The 21,731-nt window shown below is 38.4% G+C and overlaps 1 protein-coding gene across 7 annotated transcripts in view; it reads left to right on the top strand.

The window, feature by feature from the left end:
* The window catches only part of SYNE2 (spectrin repeat containing nuclear envelope protein 2), a 196,589-nt gene that overhangs the window by 43,269 nt on the left and 131,589 nt on the right, over positions 1-21,731 (top strand). For all 7 annotated transcript variants that reach the window (XM_026849688.1, XM_026849685.1, XM_026849686.1 and 4 more), the window contains exons 19-37: positions 150-308; positions 582-755; positions 2,186-2,320; positions 2,473-2,628; positions 3,777-3,988; positions 4,252-4,327; positions 5,446-5,564; positions 6,152-6,275; positions 7,135-7,292; positions 7,751-7,898; positions 9,084-9,682; positions 10,552-10,731; positions 11,698-11,848; positions 14,305-14,463; positions 15,160-15,321; positions 17,662-17,763; positions 19,084-19,284; positions 20,273-20,438; positions 21,178-21,290. In XM_026849688.1, coding sequence (XP_026705489.1) covers positions 150-308; positions 582-755; positions 2,186-2,320; positions 2,473-2,628; positions 3,777-3,988; positions 4,252-4,327; positions 5,446-5,564; positions 6,152-6,275; positions 7,135-7,292; positions 7,751-7,898; positions 9,084-9,682; positions 10,552-10,731; positions 11,698-11,848; positions 14,305-14,463; positions 15,160-15,321; positions 17,662-17,763; positions 19,084-19,284; positions 20,273-20,438; positions 21,178-21,290 — 3,294 coding nt within the window. The remainder of the gene's footprint in view (positions 1-149; positions 309-581; positions 756-2,185; positions 2,321-2,472; positions 2,629-3,776; positions 3,989-4,251; positions 4,328-5,445; positions 5,565-6,151; positions 6,276-7,134; positions 7,293-7,750; positions 7,899-9,083; positions 9,683-10,551; positions 10,732-11,697; positions 11,849-14,304; positions 14,464-15,159; positions 15,322-17,661; positions 17,764-19,083; positions 19,285-20,272; positions 20,439-21,177; positions 21,291-21,731) is intronic.

Raw genomic sequence — 21,731 nt, 5'->3', positions numbered from 1 at the left:
ACAGTGCCATACACTGACCATAATTGGAATATAAGATTTTTCTTGACCAGATATTGACCATCCTGATCAAGGCTGGCTTTTTCATTCAGTTCCTTTAAACAAAAGGTCATAAATACTGTACAGGCCTCTAATGCTTTTCGTTCAACCAGAGCTTGGCTGCAAGGGGAACCTCATTTCAAGAACAAGTTGTGGCAGCAGAAGATATATTGCAATCCCTGATACAAAATTTTTCAAGTCAGATGTCCCAACAGCATTCTCAGACCACTGGGCTGCACCCACGAATTAAAGAAGCCAGAGTCAAAATAAAGGTACTCCTTTTTTATTGTTATTATACCTTATACAGACAGACATCTCTAATTTTCACATTATGTGATTAGGATGATTCCTTTTAATTCATGTAAAATAAAAAAAAAACATTTATACTTTTGGAAGCAGTTTCCCAGACTTGTGCCACGGCAAAAACTAGAACATTTCAAAGATAAATATCCCAATTCAAAAAACTTTAATCATGTTATGAAGTGGGGGATTTTTATGTAATTACTGACACTCAAGCACATTCTAAAGACTGTCTTTTTTCCAAGGCTGTCATGGGTGACATGAACAACATCTTGTCCAAATCTGAGAAGAGACCTGCAGAGAAGGAAGCTTTGCTCAATTTTGAAGACTCACAGAAAGAACTTGAGGCCTCCATTTCAAAGGCTGTGCAACTTGTTGGTCAAAAATTAAGTCCTGAAGAATGTATTTCAAGATATGAGGTGGGTTTGTTCTCTGAGCCAGCTGAATCTGAATATTTTTTAGTGCTAGTTAGTATCTAAAAGACTAAAGTACCACAGCGAGAAAAATATCAGAGGATATTTTTTGGTAGCTATTAATATGTTTCTTAGCATTTTGAGTGAGCACTGTTAGCATATATTAGCTTGGCGGACAACTTGAATATAGAAATGTGAATCTGTGTGGCAGTTTATTCACTGCCCTGTCTTAACTTACATTACTCCATCATCCCATCAGAGGTCATCATGTTCTGAATTACAGCCATTTTTTTTTTCCTGATTAATTATAAGATTCTCACCAAGGATCACATGGCTGAATTCTTGAACAGGTTTTTAAAGTGTGATATAAATACTGAATAACCACTTTTCCCTAGGGGCCAACTGGTTTTCCTGGTTTGACTGGGATCGAGTTAATTTTCTTCCTAGTAGCTGGCGCAGTGCTATATTTTAGATTTAGTGTGAGAATAATGTTAGTAACACACTGATGTTTTAGTTGTTGCTTATTCTAAGTTAAGGATTTTTCAGTTTCTCGTGCTCTGCCAGAGAGAAGGGGCACAAGAAGCTGGGAGGGGAGTATGGCCAGGACAGCTGAGCTGAACTAGCCAAAGGGACATTCCATGCTGTAGGGTGTCATGCTCAGTATGGAAACAGTGGGGAGTGGGCTGGGAGGGGCAGATTGTTGCTTGGGCATCGGTCAGTGATGATGAGCAATAGCATTGTGTATCACTTGTCTTTTCTGGGGTTTAATTTTTCTCTTTTTTATTATATTTTTTTCATTACTATTATTACTATAATAACAATAATATTTAGGTTTAGCTTAGTTATTAAACCATTCTTATCTTAGTTGCTGGCTGGGGTTAAACCATGTCATTGGTAAAGAAAGTGTGCTATCTCAAAATCTGGACGTCTTCAAAGGGTCCTTAGTGAGGTATCAAAAACAGAAGTGCCCCAAATCTGTGTTGCCGTATCTTGCACAGCAGCTCCAGGGCAGCTATGTGCTGGGAGCGGTGCAGAGCCTCGCTCCCAGCCATTTCCTAGGGTCCCATCAGACTGATGCAGACCTTTTACCCACTCTCTGACACACATGGGACATGGCCATGTATATTCCCTAAAAATGGTGTAAAGTTCAGGGACCTTACTCTTTCTTCTTTGGTACCAAATTTGCCCCTGAGAGAGGGGTTACAAGAACAACATCTGCTTTTCTCCAAAAAATATACACTGATATTGTCTGCAACCCCTTTACGGATATGCAAGGGTGGAGAATGCCCTCATACCCATGCAAGGCCCATTGTAGCCCATACATGCAATGTATACATGTTTCATGAATGATTTTTGTATGCTACTGATGTCATTTTATTAGTTAAATAAGCTACATTCAGTTCTGTTTATTTTTCATTATGATGTTTTTCTTGCAGGAAGCTTTTAATGCTCTGGACAATAAAGTTCTCAACAAATTTTTGAAAGCAGCTGAACAATTGAAAAATATTTCATCTGATTGTGAAAAGCTGGTAGTTGAAGAAAAGAGTGAAGATGTTCGTAAAAGATGGGAGGTGAGGTAATATAGGAAGGAGAATCCACTGTCCTCATTAGGCCTGGCATTTTTGAAAAACACCTTTTTTGTCACAATATGTTCTGAGGTTTTTATTTGCTTTGTAATACCATCTCATCATCTCACAGGGATAATGTATTTTGAATTTTTCAGGCAGTTCATCATGAAATTATATCCTGTGTCCAGCTCATGGTAGAAAGGGAAAAAAAGAAATTTAATGCAACTTTAAAAAAAATCAATAAGCAATTAGGCAAAGAGAAGAAATTCCTAAGTATGGATAAAACCAAAGGGCTCGTCAAGGAACATGAGGTACCTGCCACACTCCTTTTCTGCTCACCTACCTCTCCTTGTGAATGCATTGTCTGTCCTTCTTTCTCCTTTTTAGGTACAGTATTGCAGCCTGTGTTTGTGGAACAGGGCCCTTGTGCTCAGTATTATGTAAACATAGAAGAGGCAATCCAAATTATTTCTTTACCTTTTTTGACTGCAGATAATAGCTTCCTTGCAGATTTTTAGAATTACCTCCATGTTATGTGGATGGTTATCTTTTTTCCTTTTTTTTTTTTAAGGTAACCTTGAAGCATTAAAACAGATTTAGCTGTGCAGAGTGTAAAAATGAGAAATAATTATGTTTTCTGTGACTCCCTTGATTTGTTACAGTTGCATAGATGGTGTTTGGTGCCTTCAGGTGAGAATATCTTCTCAGAGGTCTATAGCCACACTTTACCTCTGTGTTTGTTCTGTATATAAATTAACAGCAGTTAGACATGAGATGTTTATGTTTTACTTGCCCTGGTGAGTCATGGTGAATCATATGTATTCCATAAGCAATGGAGTTTACACTTAATTTCTTCTGGTATTTTCCTTCATCCTCCTCTTTGAGATGCATTGATGTGGCCAGTTTACCGTTTATAAGAGTAAGAAATTTCTCTCCTGATGCAATTCTGGTCTTAACTGAATTCAGTGGAGTTTTAGTCTTTGCTTCTCATGGGTTCATGTTCAGCAAATATTACATATGCAAGAGTAAAGAGAAATAACCATTCTCAGGTGGATTCCTTCTGCTTATTTTTGTTAGAATTTTAGTATATCTTGATTTCACCCTAGAAAGTACAATTATGGATGAGGAATATTTTCAATACATTTTCCAATTCTGCTTTTCTGTAGTCAATGGTTCATGTATATCTGATGTCAGTGTGAAGAGAACTTGGTACCAAAGTAACTAAAATTGCAGTCATTCTGAATGCAGCTGGGGAACGTGTTGCCAGAAATCCTTATTTCTTTCCTGTCTCTATCTGAAAAAGAATCAAGGGAAAAAAAATGTTTCTTTCCTGGTTTGGCAGCTTATGCTTTCAATGTACTCCTCTAAGAAAACAGTGGAAATAGAAAAAAATGTATGAGAATAATTGCATATCTTTATGACTTAACATGAGTTTATTATATTGTTTTTCTTTGTTTAGGCCTTTTTTTCACATGAAGGCATCCTGAGGGAACTTAGCAAGTCATTAGAAGACCTTAAAATATTGGGAAGACTATCAGAAGAAACTCTCCCAGACATACAGACACTGATTACAGACTGTGAAAAAAAGCTAGAAAAGATTCAACAAATTGTGGCAGATACTTACACGGCCCTGCAGTCTCGTGCTGGAGAAGGACAGTCATCTAAGAAAGAGTAGGTGACTGGTGCATGATGTGTTGTAGCTTCTCAGAAATCAGATACATGGATAAATTTTTTGATATTGTAAATGTACTACGAAGTATGTTACTATGTACATTACTATGGGCAACATTTAGTATTAAGGTTCATAAACTAGAAAGTGCAATGTTTGATCACCCTTCATCACAGCTGCACTGTTTTTAATCGTTAGCCAGGATTTTTTTTTCTCTTTGTATTTCATATTTTGTTCCTAAGCTCAAATTTCTTTTAAACCGTAGAAACTCCATTGTTGCTTCTGAGAATGGAGAAAAGGCTGGTTCTTCTCAACAAATTGATATCCTTTCAGTACAGGAGGTAAGAAGCCCATACTTACTGTTAGAAAACAGTGCTCTGTCTACGGGAGATCAATGGCAAAAGGGAAAACTGATTATTTCTATTACTGTTCTTATTGTGCTAGGACCTCAGCCCTCTGGTCAAACATCAAAATCCCACTGTGCTTGGGAATGTAGACTAAGTAAATATTAAAAAGTAACATGCAAGGAACAGCACTAGGCATCCCAAGGAGATGTGAATCTCCAACCTTGCATTATATTTTGCTAAAGAGTGGTTTTCAGCTGGAGGAGTCATGTGTGAAGCTGTGTTCAGGTGCAATCCCCTATAGTGTCCCAGTAATTTGAACAAGTTTCAGAGGACACAGAGAGGCAAAATAGTGAAGACCTGGAGGCATTTGCTTTAGAAAAACACAGGGAAAACCAGAACCCATATAACTTCTTAGAAATCATTTCAGAGAGAGAAGATACTGCAGTTTATCATTTAGTGCCACAGAAGATGTCTCATATAGTATAAACATTCATGCATGTAAGGCTGCAGACAGCTCATCAGCCAGCCTCCAGACTGGTAGTTTATAGGAAGGGACCTACTGCATTTAGATGAAGTCTGAAGATACGTAGGAATTGTCTGTTATCAAGGGAGATCTCTTGTAAGGCTACTAATATTGTCCCTGATACAATGATGAAATCTGTTCTCTCATGAATAATCTAAGTATGAATTGCATAACTAACGTCAGCCAGCTGCAAACTGAGGAGTAAGACTATATCCTGGAATCAAGGGCAAGAGACCTATGATGGCATCTGGTATGAGCAGCCTGGCAAAAGCTGCAGAAGACAGTGGTTGTGGTTGCCTGAGGACATCCATGGAGCTGCAGCAAAAATTTGCACAAGTGGATTGTTCTTGCCAAAGACCCAGTATCTGTGGAAGAACTGAATGACTTGTCTGCATGTGTTCAAAAATTTGCACTTTTGGTTTATGACTGAGTTTAAACACATTTTGTATTCATGAATGGCATTTCTCATTTCCTTTGGGACACATGGAGCGATTGTTTCTCTCAGGAGTTCACAGGTGTCTGTTGTCTTCACTATGTCTCAACACAGCATGATGCAGAAGTCACTGTTACCTTTTTTATTTTTACTCAGACCTCAAGATCTGCTGCAGATATAGTTTTGGAACCAGATGTGAAACATCACAATGGAGAAAGCTGTGCAAAGAAATTAGAGGACGATAATGATTTGCCTATACCAGCTTTATTAGAGAGGTAATTTTAAAGGATAAAATGCATATATATTAAGAGATGATACTGTGATGGACATTGGTAAATTGAATGTATCAAACATGGGGTGCACTTCTGCTATGCAGAACTCCGTTCCTGTTCTACTGCAGTTCACTTAATATTGCTCTGGAATTAATAAGGAAGCACTATAGTAGCTAAATTCTTCAAACATTAGGATTTTGTAGCAAGAACACTTAGAGCTATAAAACTTTTTCTCTGCTCTTTTCTTGGGCCAGAAAAAGCTGTATTTGCCTTACCAATAACTTTAAATATTGCAAAATTAAAAAAATGTGTAAAGTTTTTAAAGAACTGACATTTTTATGTTCATAAAACTGAATCTGGAGAATGAAGGCAGACATTTATACTTGAAAATTAGCCAGGTGAGCAATTTCTCAGCTCTTTTATGTTGCTCATTCATGTCCAGTCATTTGGGAATTAGGTAAAAATCTACATGTGCAATTGACTGTGCTTATTTTATATGGTAATCTGTTGGTCAGCAAGTCCCATACCCTGCCATGTTCTGTTAAATTAGAAGTAATATTCTCTCTGAAAGTGATTGCATCTTTCCTTAGCTATAATACACAAAGAAGTAACCTGGAGGAACTTTTACAAATCAGCAGAGATAAAGTAGCATCTGGCTTTACTGAGGAAATAAAGGGCACTTCATGCCTTCAGAATAAACTGCTTGAACTACAGGTAAGTATTCATCTTTTAAAAATATACTTTGTGCCTAAATTGATATTTTCTCATGTAGAGCTCTCACCTGTGTTATGTGTATTGCCAGGGGAAAAGGAGCATCCTTACAACCAGGTTTATTAGAAACAGAGGGGAAATCAAGGGTTTAGCATTCAGCAGAACTTTATTCTTCCTTAGCAGTAAACTTTTGCAAGTGTTGCTGAAAGAAGTTGGTGGCTCTCAGTTTGTGATCTGCAGGCTGAAATAGGTCTAATGAAAAAATTAATTATGGAACACCTCTTTTTTTGTCAGCAGCAGTGGTAAGTGATCAGGATTGGAGGAGTTGTCAGAGTTGAACCATCAATGTCAGTGGTGTAAGTGCAGAATGAAACTGTTCCAGGACTTAACTTGATTAGGTTTATGAGCACGTTAAGGGGATGATAAAAGGCACATAATTGATGTTGGAGAATTTATTGCTGCAATTTTTCAAGTCCTTGCTTGAAAGTACAAAGCTTATCTAAGCATCTCAGAACTTGGTTCAGTTCTATGTTTGTTTTTTGTTCTTTTGATCACAACTAAGTTGAGATATTTTCCATTCATTCTTGTAGCAAAAATGGCTGAACCATATTTATTGAACCTTTTCTAAAATGTAGCCAAGGCATATATCTGATATGGAAATTTTCATCATAAAAGGTTGGTAGAGATTTGTATGCATCTAAAAATGGAGTCTTAAAGAAAAAGAAAGCAATCAATACTTTTACTTTCAGGTGATATTTTCAGTTTTGCTGTAGAGACTCTTGTGACTGTGTTTTTATGAGCTGTTAAGTCCATTGAGAAATACAGATTCATATTAATGCAGTTAATGCTGCCTATTTTTTAGGTGATAGAGACTGAAACCAATTCTGGTTGGACACAATTAGATAACATCTCATCTACCTTAGAAGATCTTGTGGATGAAGTACAGCAGGCTGCTATCTCTGAGACAAGAAGCAAACTAAAAGGAGAATGGAAAGAGCTTCAGGATATTATAAGTACCAGGTATAAAATAACACTTTGTGATATTAGCTAAGGAATAGTTAATTCTAACTAATGTGTGTATTGTGAAGGGAATGGTGTGCATTGCAGAAAATATCTGCACGTTTTTAATGGTTTTTTTTAATGGCATAAAATTAAGCTTTGCTTAATCATGCTCGGTTCATATACACATTGCAGATAAGTGTGAATCTCTCCAAGAAGCACAGAGGCAGATCATTGTAACATCACCATGAAGTATTCCCAAGTTTATTGTTATTTCCTTCAACCTTTTGGTTAAATTCACTGGGATTCACACTGTTTTTCTTATTAATCAATGCAAAAGCTCCTTGGACCTCAGGAGGAGGAGGATTTGATCTGTTAGACAGTCAATTACATTATCTTTGTGGAGTTTTGTGCTGTAAAATGTTGAGTGTCTTTGTTTTCTTGCTTTCCCTGTTCATGTTTTGTTACCTTTCTTGTAGAACAAACTCTTTAAGGACTGCATTGGAAATTGTTTTACCAATAGAAAATGAATCCATTCTTCTATGTGAATTAGATCAGCGGCTGAAGAAAAAGGACATCCAGCAGTTTAATCTGATGAATAGTGATCTTGCTTATAGGGAACTAAAGGTAAGGGTAAATGCAGAGACCACACTCTAGTCAGAGTAGTATTTATTATGTTTAGGAACTAGATAACGATTTTCACTCAGGAGTTTGGGACAGCTCACAAGACTTCCCAACCTTCTAAAGTCTATAGTGGCATTTTACTCCCTTTGCTTTAAATATCATTGTTCCCACAGAGCCAGCCAGGGGATCCCCAGTAGGCTCTACTGTAAAAAGCACAGTCGTGAACATTTCATCTTAGGTTAGGACTTTCCTTTGATCCAGGTTTACAGTGTTGCCACCTGGCTTTATATCACTTTGTAGAGTCATACATAATGTGGTGTTAATTTGTGAGCTAGACTAAGCTAAGCTGCCTGTGTCACATCTGCTGAGGTATCTAACTAAGCACACTTCAATGGTTTTGGAAGCTCTGCATGTATTCAATAACTTGTTCATCTGGTATCATTGTCTTATGCCTCAGGTCTGTCTGTTAGGTAGGGTGAATATTGTTTTGTTCTTGACAGACACACTGAGCTGAACACACTGACAGCTACGGAGAACTGAAAGTTTACATTTGTCTGCCCTTGGCTCTTGAGCGAAGTAGGGTTTAGGTCTCTCATGCTGTAGGGCAGAGGGCATGTACACTCTGTCTGAGATTACTCTTTTTGGCTGGAAGGAACCTGAATTTTTCTCCAGTTCTCTGCACATTTGGAGTTGCACAAGTTGACACACTGTTGTTTGTCTGAGGGCTGTAACCAGATAGCATGCAGACTTCACCAAGGGATTTTTAAAAGTGTTTAAGTCTCCTCCAAAAGTATAGCATAAGGGACTTAATAGATGGCAGAGTAACAAACATCTGTGTGCCTGCCTGTGCTCTGAGTGATCTCCTACTGAGAGAGGCTGCCGGTTTCAGTCCCAGGACTCTCATCATCTTTCTCTCCTTTTTGTCTGATTGCTGGAAAGAGGCTTGGGTTTTCTATGGTGCTGGCCAAGTTCCCTACATGTGGAATACCATTTTATTTGATTTTTTCTTCTTTTTCCTTCCCTCTACCAAAGTTCAGAGTAGGAAAAAAGAGGGTTTTGTTCTTAACCACCCTGTTTAGCATATTTATTTTATGGCTAGTATAATTTGTGTTTCAGTCATAGGTTCATCTTGAATGCAGGATACACGTTTTATTTCACTTGCTAACTTGGTCATTCTCTCAATTTCAGGAGCTACAGAGATCCATATTAAATCAGATTGAAGTGTGCAAACAACTGGAACACCTAGATTGTTCAGCAAGAGATGAATTTAATCCAATAGATCTGCAAGCTGCAAGTAAAATTATGATTTACTATCAAAACCAGCTTGAAGAAATGAGCCATAAAATGCAGATCCGTGAGACAGTCCTTAAAGATCTGGAGGCTTTTATTGCCTCATTGAGGAAGATTCAGTCTTCCATCAAATGTCTCACAGATCCCCCAGGTCAACCTGAAGTACAGGGAAAAGCATTGAGAGAGGCTGCACAGGAAGTTTCTCACATGACAGAAGAGGCTAAATGTTTGGATGAACGCTTGAAAACAGTTGATATCTGTTTGGAAGATGCTGAATGTGGAAGAAAGACTTGCTGTGAAAACCTAGTTCTCACTTTATCTGAAGAGCTAAATGCAATTTATGATCCCTCAAGTGAACAGATACTTACAGAGGAAAGAGATTTATACAAGATTTTTTCCACAAAGAAGAGTGAACTCCTTAAAAACATTCAGGATCTACGTGACAGGATTAACAAAATAGGCTTGAAGGATCCAACAATTCCAGCTATTCAACAAAGGTGAATTCTTTTTTAAACTCTTAATTTCATAGTTTTAGTGAACTCAGGGGACCTGTGGCCCCTTCACAATAGGGCACTGAAACACGAATGTGTCCCAAAGTATCTGTGGAGCACTGAAAGAAGCTGTGAACTTAGATTTTATTTGTTCCTTTACAGCCTAAATAAGGAAGCCCTCTCCATCTTTTCTTTTAAAGTCCTATGTATGTGTGTGTTTGAAGCAGCATTGATGAAGAAAAAATAAAAGGAGGTTGATCTTAGTTTTCAGTAAGAAAATTATAAAACGGGGAGATGGGTCTTCTTGCTGAGCACTGATGCATGTGATCTGAAACTCTGCAGTGTAGAAGCTGTGTGTTATTTTACCACACACCCTGAGAAACCTGCTAACATGATTTGTGTGTCTCCCATACTGTTTCAGAGGAGCTCTCTGCAGCCTTGCTATGGATGAATAAACAATTCGCTACTGTTTATATGGGGGGGAAAAGGGAGGGGAGAGGACCTTATAAACTGTGGCCATTTTTAAAGTTGTGAAATCCCATGCTTTGGCACAACTTCCTTTCTTAGACCATATTTTAGGATAGCCAGAATGCACTTACCTTTTAATAAAAAATCATTCACAATATTCATACAGACCCTATTGGCATTTAAGATTTTGGATTGCTTTCTCAGAGGGCTTAAGTCCATAACTCATCTGAAGGACTGTGTCAAATTACATGAACTGAAGATCCAGTTAGACTTTTTATGATGTCATTTAATATAGTCAGTATGTGCAGCTCAGGATGAATTTCTAGCGAACTTGCTAATTACATCAGGGGAAAAAAAATCAAAGACTTACTTTAATATAATGCTGTATTTCATTTTTTCTAATAAAGGGTAAAATCATTAACGGAATTGGAAAAGGAATTGGATTGTGCTGCTGTTGAAATGAAATCTATGCGAGAAATTGCTAATAAGCTCCCACAGATCAAAGAGGACAAAGCAGAGGAAGCAAATGAACAGTGCAGAGTTATAGAGAGGCTATGGGAGGATACAAAACTCTTACTTGCTGAATGGTAAGGAGAAAAGCTGCATTTTAAAGTAATATTGTACACATAAGAAGTTTGCTTGTAAAATCAAATGGCAAAAAAGCCTTAGACCATATTTTAAGTGAAATACTGATGCAGTAGCAAATGTTACTTTCAGGATGCTGTAAACTATCATAGAGTCAAGAATTCCACATAGAAGTTTGCAGCCAAAGCTCATTAATTTTATATATTTTTAAGACATCACAGTTCTATAATTCAGCAGCTATGCAGTGATGGGTTGGACTTAATTGGTATCCAAAAGAAAAACCTGGACACTGCTAGGAATTATGTGGCTCCTATATTTGCTGTGAATTGCATGCCCAGCACATTTAAAATGAAAAGTCAAACTGAAACAAATGGAAGAGGACAGCTGAGAAAACAGTCTCATGCAGAAAAAGACTAAAGGAGCTTGGTTTGAGAGTGGGGACTGTGAAAGGCTGTGATTGATCACCCAGGGCATCTGTCCTCTTACAGTCTGTAAAGATGCCTAGAGGCTTTGCATGGACTGCCACAGCTCTGGTTAATCCTCATGGATTGCACAGGTGTCAGTGGGAGTAATCTGTTTTTGTATCCTGCTGAAGGCTGGGCTGAGGTGGGATTTCCCACTGTCCACCACCTAAGCTGTTGTGATATCTGCTGCACATTGTATTTCAGTTTACTGGTGTCTGAGCTCACCTTTCAGGTGGAGAGTATCATATAAACAGAAATGCTCAGGTCACATCACAGCTACATGTGAATCGGAGGCATATGATGGTGAAGGGCATTTCTTATTCCAAAAACCTTCCAGGTACCCCACCAGGTGTCACACAGGTTTTATTGCAGGGTTTATGACTGATACAGCTTATCCCCCCTTTTCTCTTTTCCAAACATAGTAGTCAAACTGCCCACATGTAGGAGAAGGTTGAGGCTGCTGCCTTATGCTTGGGCCATAAATAATACATCTCTCTTTAACAGCCAGGAGCAGTGTGCAAGGGCTCTGGAGCTCCTGAAGCAATATCAAAGCTGCAAAACTAATCTGACCAGCATCATCCAGAAACAGGAGATTATGCTTTCACAGCAAACTTCTTACATGGGGAAGGAGAATTTGAACAGGCTAATAGCAAAGGTGAGTAACAAGAACTTACTGGAGAGGAAAGAAAAGCCTTTCTTGGGAGCGATCGGGTGTAGGGTTGCCCTTGTACACTCAGTCTTCAGGGCAAATATTAAGACCTTGCTTTCACTTTGGCTTTCAAAATACATTTAGGGACCATACCCTGGTTTTGTTTCAAGCTTTGCTTAGTGAATCAAGGTCTTGTTAAAGAGGAGGGATTTAAAAAAACAAAACCATAGAAAAACTATGATCTAGTGTGCAAGTAAGATGAAATCCTGTCTTACCAGAAAGACATGTTGAAATCAGGGCTATTCATCCATACCCTTTAGAATATTTCTGTATTCTCTACCAAGTTAAAAAAAACCTAAAATTACAGTGGGCAGTTTGGAAATACACAAAAATAGCAAATTCACTTGTTGCTAAGAAGATACTTTAAAATGTTGTACTGCTTAAAAATAATAGGTAATGCAATTGTTTGGGGCTGGTTGTTTCTCTGCTGTTGCTGTGGGTTGTAGCCAAGAATTTAGATCCATATGCTCCCCTTGCTTGTGTCACTGGGTGCCAGGTAGGGCTGTGGGGTTTGTCTGCACCATGTAGGGCTGTGCAGAGGCCTTCAGCTAGCCCTGAGCAAGGAGGATCAGGAACAGGAGCTGTAAGGCTGTGACAGCGTGGTACATCTGCTCAGAGACTGGGACATGATGGATCTATCCTGATTCTTGGGCTGGAGCTTGTGTTCCTCACTGTATGTCATTGCCACCTGACTCAGAGACAGCCTGGGGATTGCCAGCATGTGCTGCCTTGGGCTGTGGACTTCTGGAGGTCAAAATGGTTTTGACTGGGCTGACGGAACAGTATTTTGTTGAGCTGGTTACATTTGCTTCAAGAATCTCTGCCCTCACACTGAGTTTGCTGAGTTGTGGCAGTTAGAAGCCATAACAACATAGTTTTGTATTTCTTCTCTCACTTCTCCTATGTTACAAACCTACTTAGAAGACAGACCTTCTGTATAAGAGCCTTGGACTCTGTAACCAACATTTGTTCCATCCTGTCTTTGATAGCAGTTAAACATTTGCAGTAGCTTTTACATTAGCTGATCAGACTGAATGATCAGGTATTGCTGGACACCCCCTCATTTAGTTTAAAATTGATCATTTTTTCAGACAAATTCTTCTTGGCTAAATGAATGCAACCACTGGACGTAGTTGTCCATGGCTTATCATGATTATGACCATTTTACTGAAGAGGTTTCTTATTTCCAGGCTGGGTTATAAACCTGGTTGTTCAGATCCCATTTTTAGCTTCCTGATGAGGCATCACCCCTATCATTCAGGAACATTTGCTCTCAGGTGGTGCCTGGGATGGTTAAATTTAAGAAGGAAGATAAGTGGTGTCTTCCCTCGGGCAGCAGGATGGTGTTTGTGCGTGCCTCCCACCCCCTTTAGTTGAGACAGGGTCTTTTCTTGGTTTCACCAGTGAGACCTCTGGCACCTCATATCACTCGGGCTCCTGCTGCAGGGGAGAGGGGAGATCACCTGCATACCCTGGCCCCTGCTTGTATGCAGACCCCTCTTGCTGGTAACAACCCTTCCTCTTCACCCTAAGTTTTTCAATTCCCACTCTCACAGTTGTGGTCTGCGATAGTTGTGGCACAGTACAGGCATGTCCTTGAGTGCTGATGATTTGTTATTTATAGTTACATAAACTAGTAGCAGAGAAAATTCTCTCTCTGTCTGATTTGTGAGTGCCGCTCTGCCGTCCCTCGCCTTATCTCAGTGGCTGACAGTATCTATATAAGAAGATGTAATCCTCGTTTCTGGGAAACAAGGAGAGCTTTTAATATCAAATTGCCTAACACTAGAGGTCAGTGTTTCTTTCTCAGCGAGCTTCCATGTTGTTTGTAAACACTGACATTACAATTAAGCACAAAGGAGCAGTCTAGTATTTAAATAGTAAGTAGTAAAAAGGGACGTTTCTGTTTCTGGCAATGCATATTTGACAATGGCTATGTTTAAACAGGATTTAAGGGTTTTTTTTTGAAGTAGTTCAAAACCTGGGGATCAGAGTTGTAATAGTATCTCAGACGATTATTAGGTTGTGCATTGTTTACTTCTGTAACTGAGGTTCTGTGTATGGATGTACAGTCCCCTTGGATCTTGCGATTATGACTTTTAAAGCAAACTGTGGTTTTGTCTTTCTTAGAAATATATCATCCATAGTTCCCACCCAGCTGTTTTGCAGCCAATAACAGAATGGTATGGATTTCTAACAACAAAATGTTCCTATCAGAATGACAGGGATATAAGAACATAGGGTACATTCCCAGTCTCATCATATTATATAAAATAATCTATTTTGTATAATTCTGTTGCTTTTCTAAACTAAAAAGAACAGCATGTCAGTTAAAAATGTTTTCCTGAATAAACAGTCATAAGTAAACATGGTTGTAAATATCCATTTGGTCTTTTTCACAGATTGAAGAGGCAAAAGAGGAATTTAATGATCACTCAGAAGATGTAGACAAAATAAATCAGATCTGCAAAAACCTTCAATTCCAGCTCAATAAAATGAGAAGCTTTGAGGAGCCTCCGTTCGAGAATGAGGCTAACATTATTGTGGACAGATGGCTGGATGTATGTAAAAAGTAAATTATCAGGGTGGTCTTATCTGTTATGCATTATAGTGATTGATTCTGACGGATGTGTAATATTTGGAATAAATTAAGTACAATATGGCAAAGATTCTTAAGAGATAAATCCAAGTGTTTACCACAGGAAAGCTTGCAGAGTGTCTACTGGCGTAATGTTTCTGATCTCTCAGGTAGTTTATATCATGGGCACTCCTTGACAATAAATAATTCTAAGAAGTGCAGAAAGGCGATATTTTTGCTTTCCTCCTGAATATGTAAGCTTCTGTAACAACTTCTGTGGATTTAGACTTTGGAGACAATCTGGAGAATTACAGCGCTGGTGCTTTTGGTGAGAAACGTTTGCCACTGTTGATCTAAGCAGTGCATCAATACTGAGATTAGATGGTATTTACTGAGAGTAGATAAACATTAATGAGCAAGGCTCCTTCCTAAACCTGCCTTAAAACTGGCAAGCTGCCGTTGTGATTGGTATGTTTGGCGACGTGTGGCAGGGATTTAAATATCTTCTCCATGACCAGTTCACTGTGAAGACACATGAGATTTTTATTTTTCCTCGCTGCACTTGTTTTTATGGGTGGTTTCATCTTACTCAGATTTTATTATACTGCATTTTCTTTTAGAATATAACTCAACATTTTTTAAATCTGTGTGTGTTTTCTGTATATAAATCTCATGGTAGATCAATGAAAAGACTGAAAACTACTGTGATAATTTGGGAAGAGCTCAAGCTTTGTGGGACAAACTTCTTAGTTTATCTGGCACGATTGACACTTGGGCAAATGCAGAACTTAAGAATGCAGAAGACCAATGTCTGACTGAAGAGGATCTTACCCAGTTGAAGGTAATTTGAATTGAAATTTTTTACCCTTAACTTATACTGCAGTGATATGGACTTTGGAATATAAACATGCACATCGCATAGAAATACTAGCACTGCAAAAGCAGAGGAAGTTCTATCATTTGCAATTGAATCTGCACGAATAGTTTCACTAAAGATATTTCATAATGTATTGGGGATACAGGTCTTGGAAGCTAATAAATAGATAGCATATATGTATACTAAAGGGTTTTAAATTAATGTAACACTGCAAATGCTGCTTCAGACTACAAAAGCCCCCTCATTCCTTTGTGCTGTACAAACATACAGCAAAGACAAGGCCTAGAAAGCTTGTAGTCTAGAATACAGGGTGCACATATTTCCTTGTGCCTAGACAAGAAAGGGAAGAGAGTGTCTATAGGCTAATAATTAGTCTTCTGGTTAGAAGTTGCCTATCAGTAAAGACACTGGAGCCTCAGAAATGGCTGGGCAATGCACAGTTCAGGGAGAGTTTGCAGAGGTGGCTTATTTGCTCCTGCGATCCTTGTCCCGGTGTGCTCCCCAGTGTAACTTAATGCAGCCTTAATAGGGGCTGGCTGCTAAGGGTCTACAGCAGCTGCACGCAGGCAGACATCAGCAGAGACAGGCTGCCTGTGCCCCTTTCACACAGATTATAGCATTAACTCTTGCTATCAGAGTGCAGTTGGGTGTAAAAACACGTGCACTATTTCTGTGCCATTGAAGAGCCTCACATACGGGGGTAAATATTTTAATTTCACCTTTAGGGCCATAATCAACCAGCTGTGCTGCTTTGTTGTAGTTACAGCCAGCATCTAGTAAACAAAAATAATTTCCTGCTTGAGTGGGGTTGGCACATAAATATATCCCATATCCGCTTGTTTGAAAATATGCAGGCAGTTCTTTCTCAGTGTTTACGTGCTACAAATGCCCTGGTTTTTATTGTGCTTATTTGCAGCATTACTGCTACTGTTAGTGCTGCTCATTTGTTTTAATTTGCAGAGCAGTGAAAAGCCAAGGTGTTCTTTGTATATAGATCTTCCCAGTGAAACAGTAGTATACATAGTATGCAGAGGTGGATAGTTTGTCACATTATTAGTACCTTTACCATTGTATTATTAGAATTTACCTGGGGTAGTTCAAGTCCCTGAGGGCTCCAGTAAAAATAGACCAGCTGGCAACTGCATCTTAAGGAAGGACTGTGCTGGAGGTGGCTGCACTAAGGTTATTCTGCTGCTCCCATGTGAGAGAATAATTCTTAAAAGAGAGGGTAGGAGAGGGCAAAGGAGAGAGAAACCATATTTCCCATGAACTACTATAAAAGCAGAATAGAAGGAGAGAAAACTGAACTCAGTGCACTGAGTTTTGTAAAATGATTTTAAGTGCAGAGGGTGTCAGGATCTTTTATCTATTTATTATTATTTCATTTGTTGTTGATCCTAAAATGTCTCTACATTAATGTTAATTACAAAAAAAAAAAAAACCCAGTTGTTGCAATGTGTATCATGTTACATAGGGTGGAAACCCAGGGTCCTTTGTGACTGCCCAGCAAAGTACTGGTGCATGTGCTTTCAAGAAGCCTGTCACAAAAGAACATAGTAATGATTGACTGTATATTTAAAGATAATTTCAGTATAAATAATGTGAGAAAAGTTCTGCTTTCCCCTGTAGTCGATGTGCAAAAGGGAGCTCTTTCAAGGTCAGTAGCATGTGAATGAGTTTTGATGATTACTACAGAGACTGTAGATACTTTGTCCTGAGGGAGTTTGAAAGATCAATATAGGAATATGAGACATTATGACTATTTTAGATATATCCTGCTTCATAAGTATTTTACTTTCCTATTACTGGCTTGTTCTAAAATCCTTTCACATGAGTAGAGGTGTTTTCATATACAAAGGTTTTACGTTAAAAAAGTGCTTACAGCATGTGTTGTGTTTTATTACATCTCTACCAAAGTGCGTCATCAGGATGCCAATTCTTGACTTTAAGTCTATAACATCTGAGAATATTCCTTTTTAGTAGAAGCAGCAAGAAATAAATACAAAATTAAGATTATTTTCCTGCAAATTTACTTGGGTTAATATAGAAGTAAAACAACTAAGATTGTTGATTTTATGTCAGATTTGCATTAACAACTCTTTTCCTGAGAAACATAGAGTGTAAAAAAAAAAAAAAAAAAAAAAAAAAAGGTCTAAATTACTAAAATAAAAATCAGGAAATGGACTAGTTATGGGAGGTCTATATGCCAAAATGCAGAATATTAGTAATAAAATTTTCTAACAGACACATGGAAACTTAGCTTGGGGGGAAACACAGTTAACAATGTGTTTTTTCCACCTTCAGGCATGCTTACGAGTCCAAGAGCAAAAACTCCAGAAATTTGACAACACAGTGGCTGAGATAGAAGAACTTCTAAATAGTAATGAACCTCCACTGGAGCTACAGGTACGAAGAAGCTTTTATAGCTGATACACCAGTACTCATTACTGCATTCCTGCTTCTTCCTATCATCTTTGCCACAATCATTTCTTGGTTTGACTTAAATCTACCCAAAGAGAATTGAAGGCATTTTGTTGGCTATTAGCAGTGACATTTCACTTGTCTTTCTCAAGCTGTTAGAACCAAACCTATCATTTTAAACACAAAGGTCTCTCTCAGTCTTGTGCCTTTTAGGGACTTGGACCTGACCCAACTGTTTTGTAGGCCAGCTGAAAGAGGCCAGTATCAGTGATATCTGGCTTTTGGCTGTTGGCCATGAACAAGGCACAACAGACTTTGTCATCCCTTTGGGGATCCCAGCAACATAACATGCTGACTGTCTATTTTAAACTGTATCTTTACCTGGATACAGCTTAATGTAGCTTGTTAGTTTGTAGCTATTTGCATAGAGTGGTGTTTACTGTGATGTTTTCCTTTGGGATATCAAAAGGAAATCTTAATCTTTTCATGTTAATTTCACAAAACAAAGAACAAATCCTCCTGTAGTGTTTGAGACCATGTTAACCTACCTTGATCAGTTTCCTGAACATCTGCTCCCAGTCTGTGAGATGCACCTTGAGCTTGACCTGGTTTGGCTATTTGTGGGTTTATCCTCAGCAGGCAGTGAATACAGAGGAGTTTCACTGGGTGAAGTGATCTAAGGAGCTTAGGAAAGGTCTCAGCAACCTTGTACTATGTCACGCTGCTCCTTGGGTGCACCAGATGCCCTGAGCCCCCTGAGGTCATGTTTCAGCATGTGGCCATGATCCTGTTGAGTTACTGTCTCATACAGATCTGTGGAAGCCTTAAGGATGAGGTTAAACACCCCTTGCTCCTTAGTGACTAGTCTCCAGCCAGAGCTCCCCAGCTCTCTGCTGTCTTTTCCTGTTTTTTGGATCAGTGTGGGGAATTTGCCGCGATGGGATCACTGCAGAGAGGTGTGTTACAGAGAGAGCTGGCATCCTCCTTTTCATGGTAGCTGAAGCACATGTAAGGCCTTTATCCAGCTGGGAGTAGACTGACAAATAAATTTGTTAGTAGAGCAGCACCGGTAAATGCATTGCTAATAAAGATGAACTGAGATCACTCCTCCCCAGAAAAGCTGGGTTTAGATACTATTATTTTCCAGTTTGAGGAGTAGAAGGGAAAGAAACTGGAACAAACTGTAATTGAAACATCTGGACCTCAGTTCATTTCATTGCCTTTTATGTCAGTCATGGAGTTCTGTACTATTCTAGGAAATCAATGCAGTATAATTTCTTACATATGTTTGTTTCCAATTTTAAGGTCATCAGATCATCTGTTGTGCAAAAAATGGAGCTAATAAAGGAGCTCTTGTCAATGAAGCAGAGGACCAGTGAACTCAGCGTAAATACAGCAGAACTAAAAGGAGACCTTGATCTGGCCAAGACACAGATTGGAATGACTGAATCACTTTTAAAAGCTTTATCTCCTTCTGACACCTTAGAGATCTTTACTAAATTAGAGGTACTGTGTCACAAATTACACATCTTTTATAGTTTTGTTCATTATTTTTCTCCTGGACAAGTCCTCATTAAGTGTTTCTCCTGTGTAAGTTGTAGAATAACTCAACTGAAGAGCCTGGCTTGAATATTTCCTTAAGCTGCCGGAAACATGAAATAAAAGCCTGTTTTCAGTGAATGCTATCAGATATAGTTAGTTAACCCTTGCAGCTATTGGAAATGGTTAGTGATAGGCACAACAGCATAGCATCCAAGGTATGTTGAAGCAGTAGTTGGGGGTGCTGGGTTATATCTTTTCCAAGACTGGGTACAGAGGTTGCCTTTGTGCTACCTGAGCTTGCTTGCAAGGGGAGCTCCCAGCAGGCAATTTCAGCCAACTTATCATCCTCTTTGCACCAGGGGGAGAGTTGGAGTAAGAGCTGCTTCCTGCATAGATGTTCAAGGCAGGCAAGATTTCAACCTCCTGTTGAGCAGTGAATGGATTATGCACATTCTGGGTGTCAGATCACTAGTGTCTGGGGTAGTGAAATCACAGGTATCAGAAGAAAGATATAGCTTTTAATTTATTCTCCCAGCTCCCTCTAAGTTATCTCTCAACCCACAGGGACTTGATATATAGATAAGGGATTTAGGGGTGGAATAGTGCCTTTGGCAGCTAAGGCATTGTAGCTTCTAGGTATTATATGCTCTGGAACATACTATATTACTGTGCACTTTACATATCTCTTCTGTGTGATACCAAAACGTGCATGAGTGAGTATGTGTGAGTATGCCTACAGATGTATACGCACTGCTCAAGGAGATTCTAGTGCTCATATCTACCTACTGATTGCTTGTTAATGCCAATATACTTTAAGAAATTACTTTGACATGTAGGCAGGACCAAACCCTTTTGCAAAACTCTAGTTTGTACTAAAGCAGCTCTGTACAGTGAACTCCTGCTTGCACTTCAGAGTTTTCTTATTAACAGGTGTCCTTTTTCTTAACTTTAGGAGATACACCAGAAAATTCTGCAACAAGAACACCATGTGACATTACTCCAAGAAGAGACGGATTGTCCTGATGTGGATGAATTAAATAAGCAGCTTAAATGTGTCACTGATTTATTTAACAAGAAGAAGCATGTGTTTCAAGACCACTTTATTGGTGTTCTGAACCGTAAGCAAACACATTTTACATTTATGTACATTTATAGGTTTGTATTGACTATCATAATCACGTAAAGGTTATGCAATTAATTTCTTTTTGGTTTCATGTCTGAAACTGCTTCAGAGTTCTGAACATGGTAAAGATTTGGATAAAAATGGCTTTTAAGTCCAATGAACCACTCAGTTTGAATCAAAGGATTTGTTTCTTATTTTTCCATTTTAAAAAATAGGTAAAAGAAGTACAAAGAATGATTCAAGAACAAGTATCAGAACATTTCATTTAAAAATACAGCAATCAAATGTTTTAATTTTTTCCAGTCATTTTCCAGTCAATCCTAGTTATGAGAATGAATAGCAATATTAGTTCTTTTTTGTTTTATGCAGATATGGAATTGTGCAGGTGCAGAATTAGACCCAAAGGTTGTCTCATCTTCAAATACTTTTTGAGTAATGTTTTTTTGTGTGGAAGTGAGAAAAGTTGCCCATAGGCTAATCTAGGTCTTGTTTACTAAAAATGGTATGTATAGCAGACTGTGCTAAGTGAACAGGTAAGTTTATTGTCTATTAATACTGGATAAAAACAAAGTATGAACTGCAACATTCTCTGTCATATGATCTGTAGTGAAAAACAACCTTTGACAGTAGCACTGATAAATGTAATTACAAATGGTCTGAAATCTTAATGTTAAATAGGATTTTCTTTTACAGAATGCAATTAATGAAGAAAATTGGAATTTATCTTTTTTCAGGTCAGTGCAAGAATTTTAATGACTGGTTCAGCAGCACTCAGATGTCTTTGAAGGATTGCTTTGACCCCTCAGAAACAAAACTGATACTGGAAGAAAGACTGCAGAGGCTAAAGGTAAAATATTAAAATGTTCTAATTTCTAAAGCTTGATTGTTCTTGAAGTTTTACTTTTTTACACAGGAGACTATTCTTGGGAGTGAATTCACCTAGAGTGGTTTTGTAACTTGGGGCTCATTTTATGTAGCTTAAAGCATTAGGACAATAAGTAGAATGAAAATAAAACTTTAAATAAAATGGAGTGTCAGTGTTCAAGTTAAGACATTGTTGGGCAAGTGAGAGACAGACAGTAGTTAGTGAAAATCAATGGACCTTGACCACATACTTCACTGTGCAAAGATGTAGAATGTCAACTGTTTAGAGAGTAAAATGAAATTCCAACCCCCATTGCACTCAAATGTGGAAAAATTTGCATTCACTTCATTGTATCCAGATTTTTCTTAAGTCAGACAGAATCAACATAAAGGAGATGGAAAAGCCACATCTGCAAGAAGCAAT

Source organism: Athene cunicularia (genome assembly GCF_003259725.1).
Source record: "Athene cunicularia isolate RWA chromosome 5 unlocalized genomic scaffold, athCun1 chr5_part1, whole genome shotgun sequence".
NCBI classification, from domain to species: Eukaryota; Metazoa; Chordata; class Aves; order Strigiformes; family Strigidae; genus Athene; species Athene cunicularia.
Note: the sequence above shows the minus strand (reverse complement) of the source record. Positions and strands in the feature narration are given on the sequence as shown.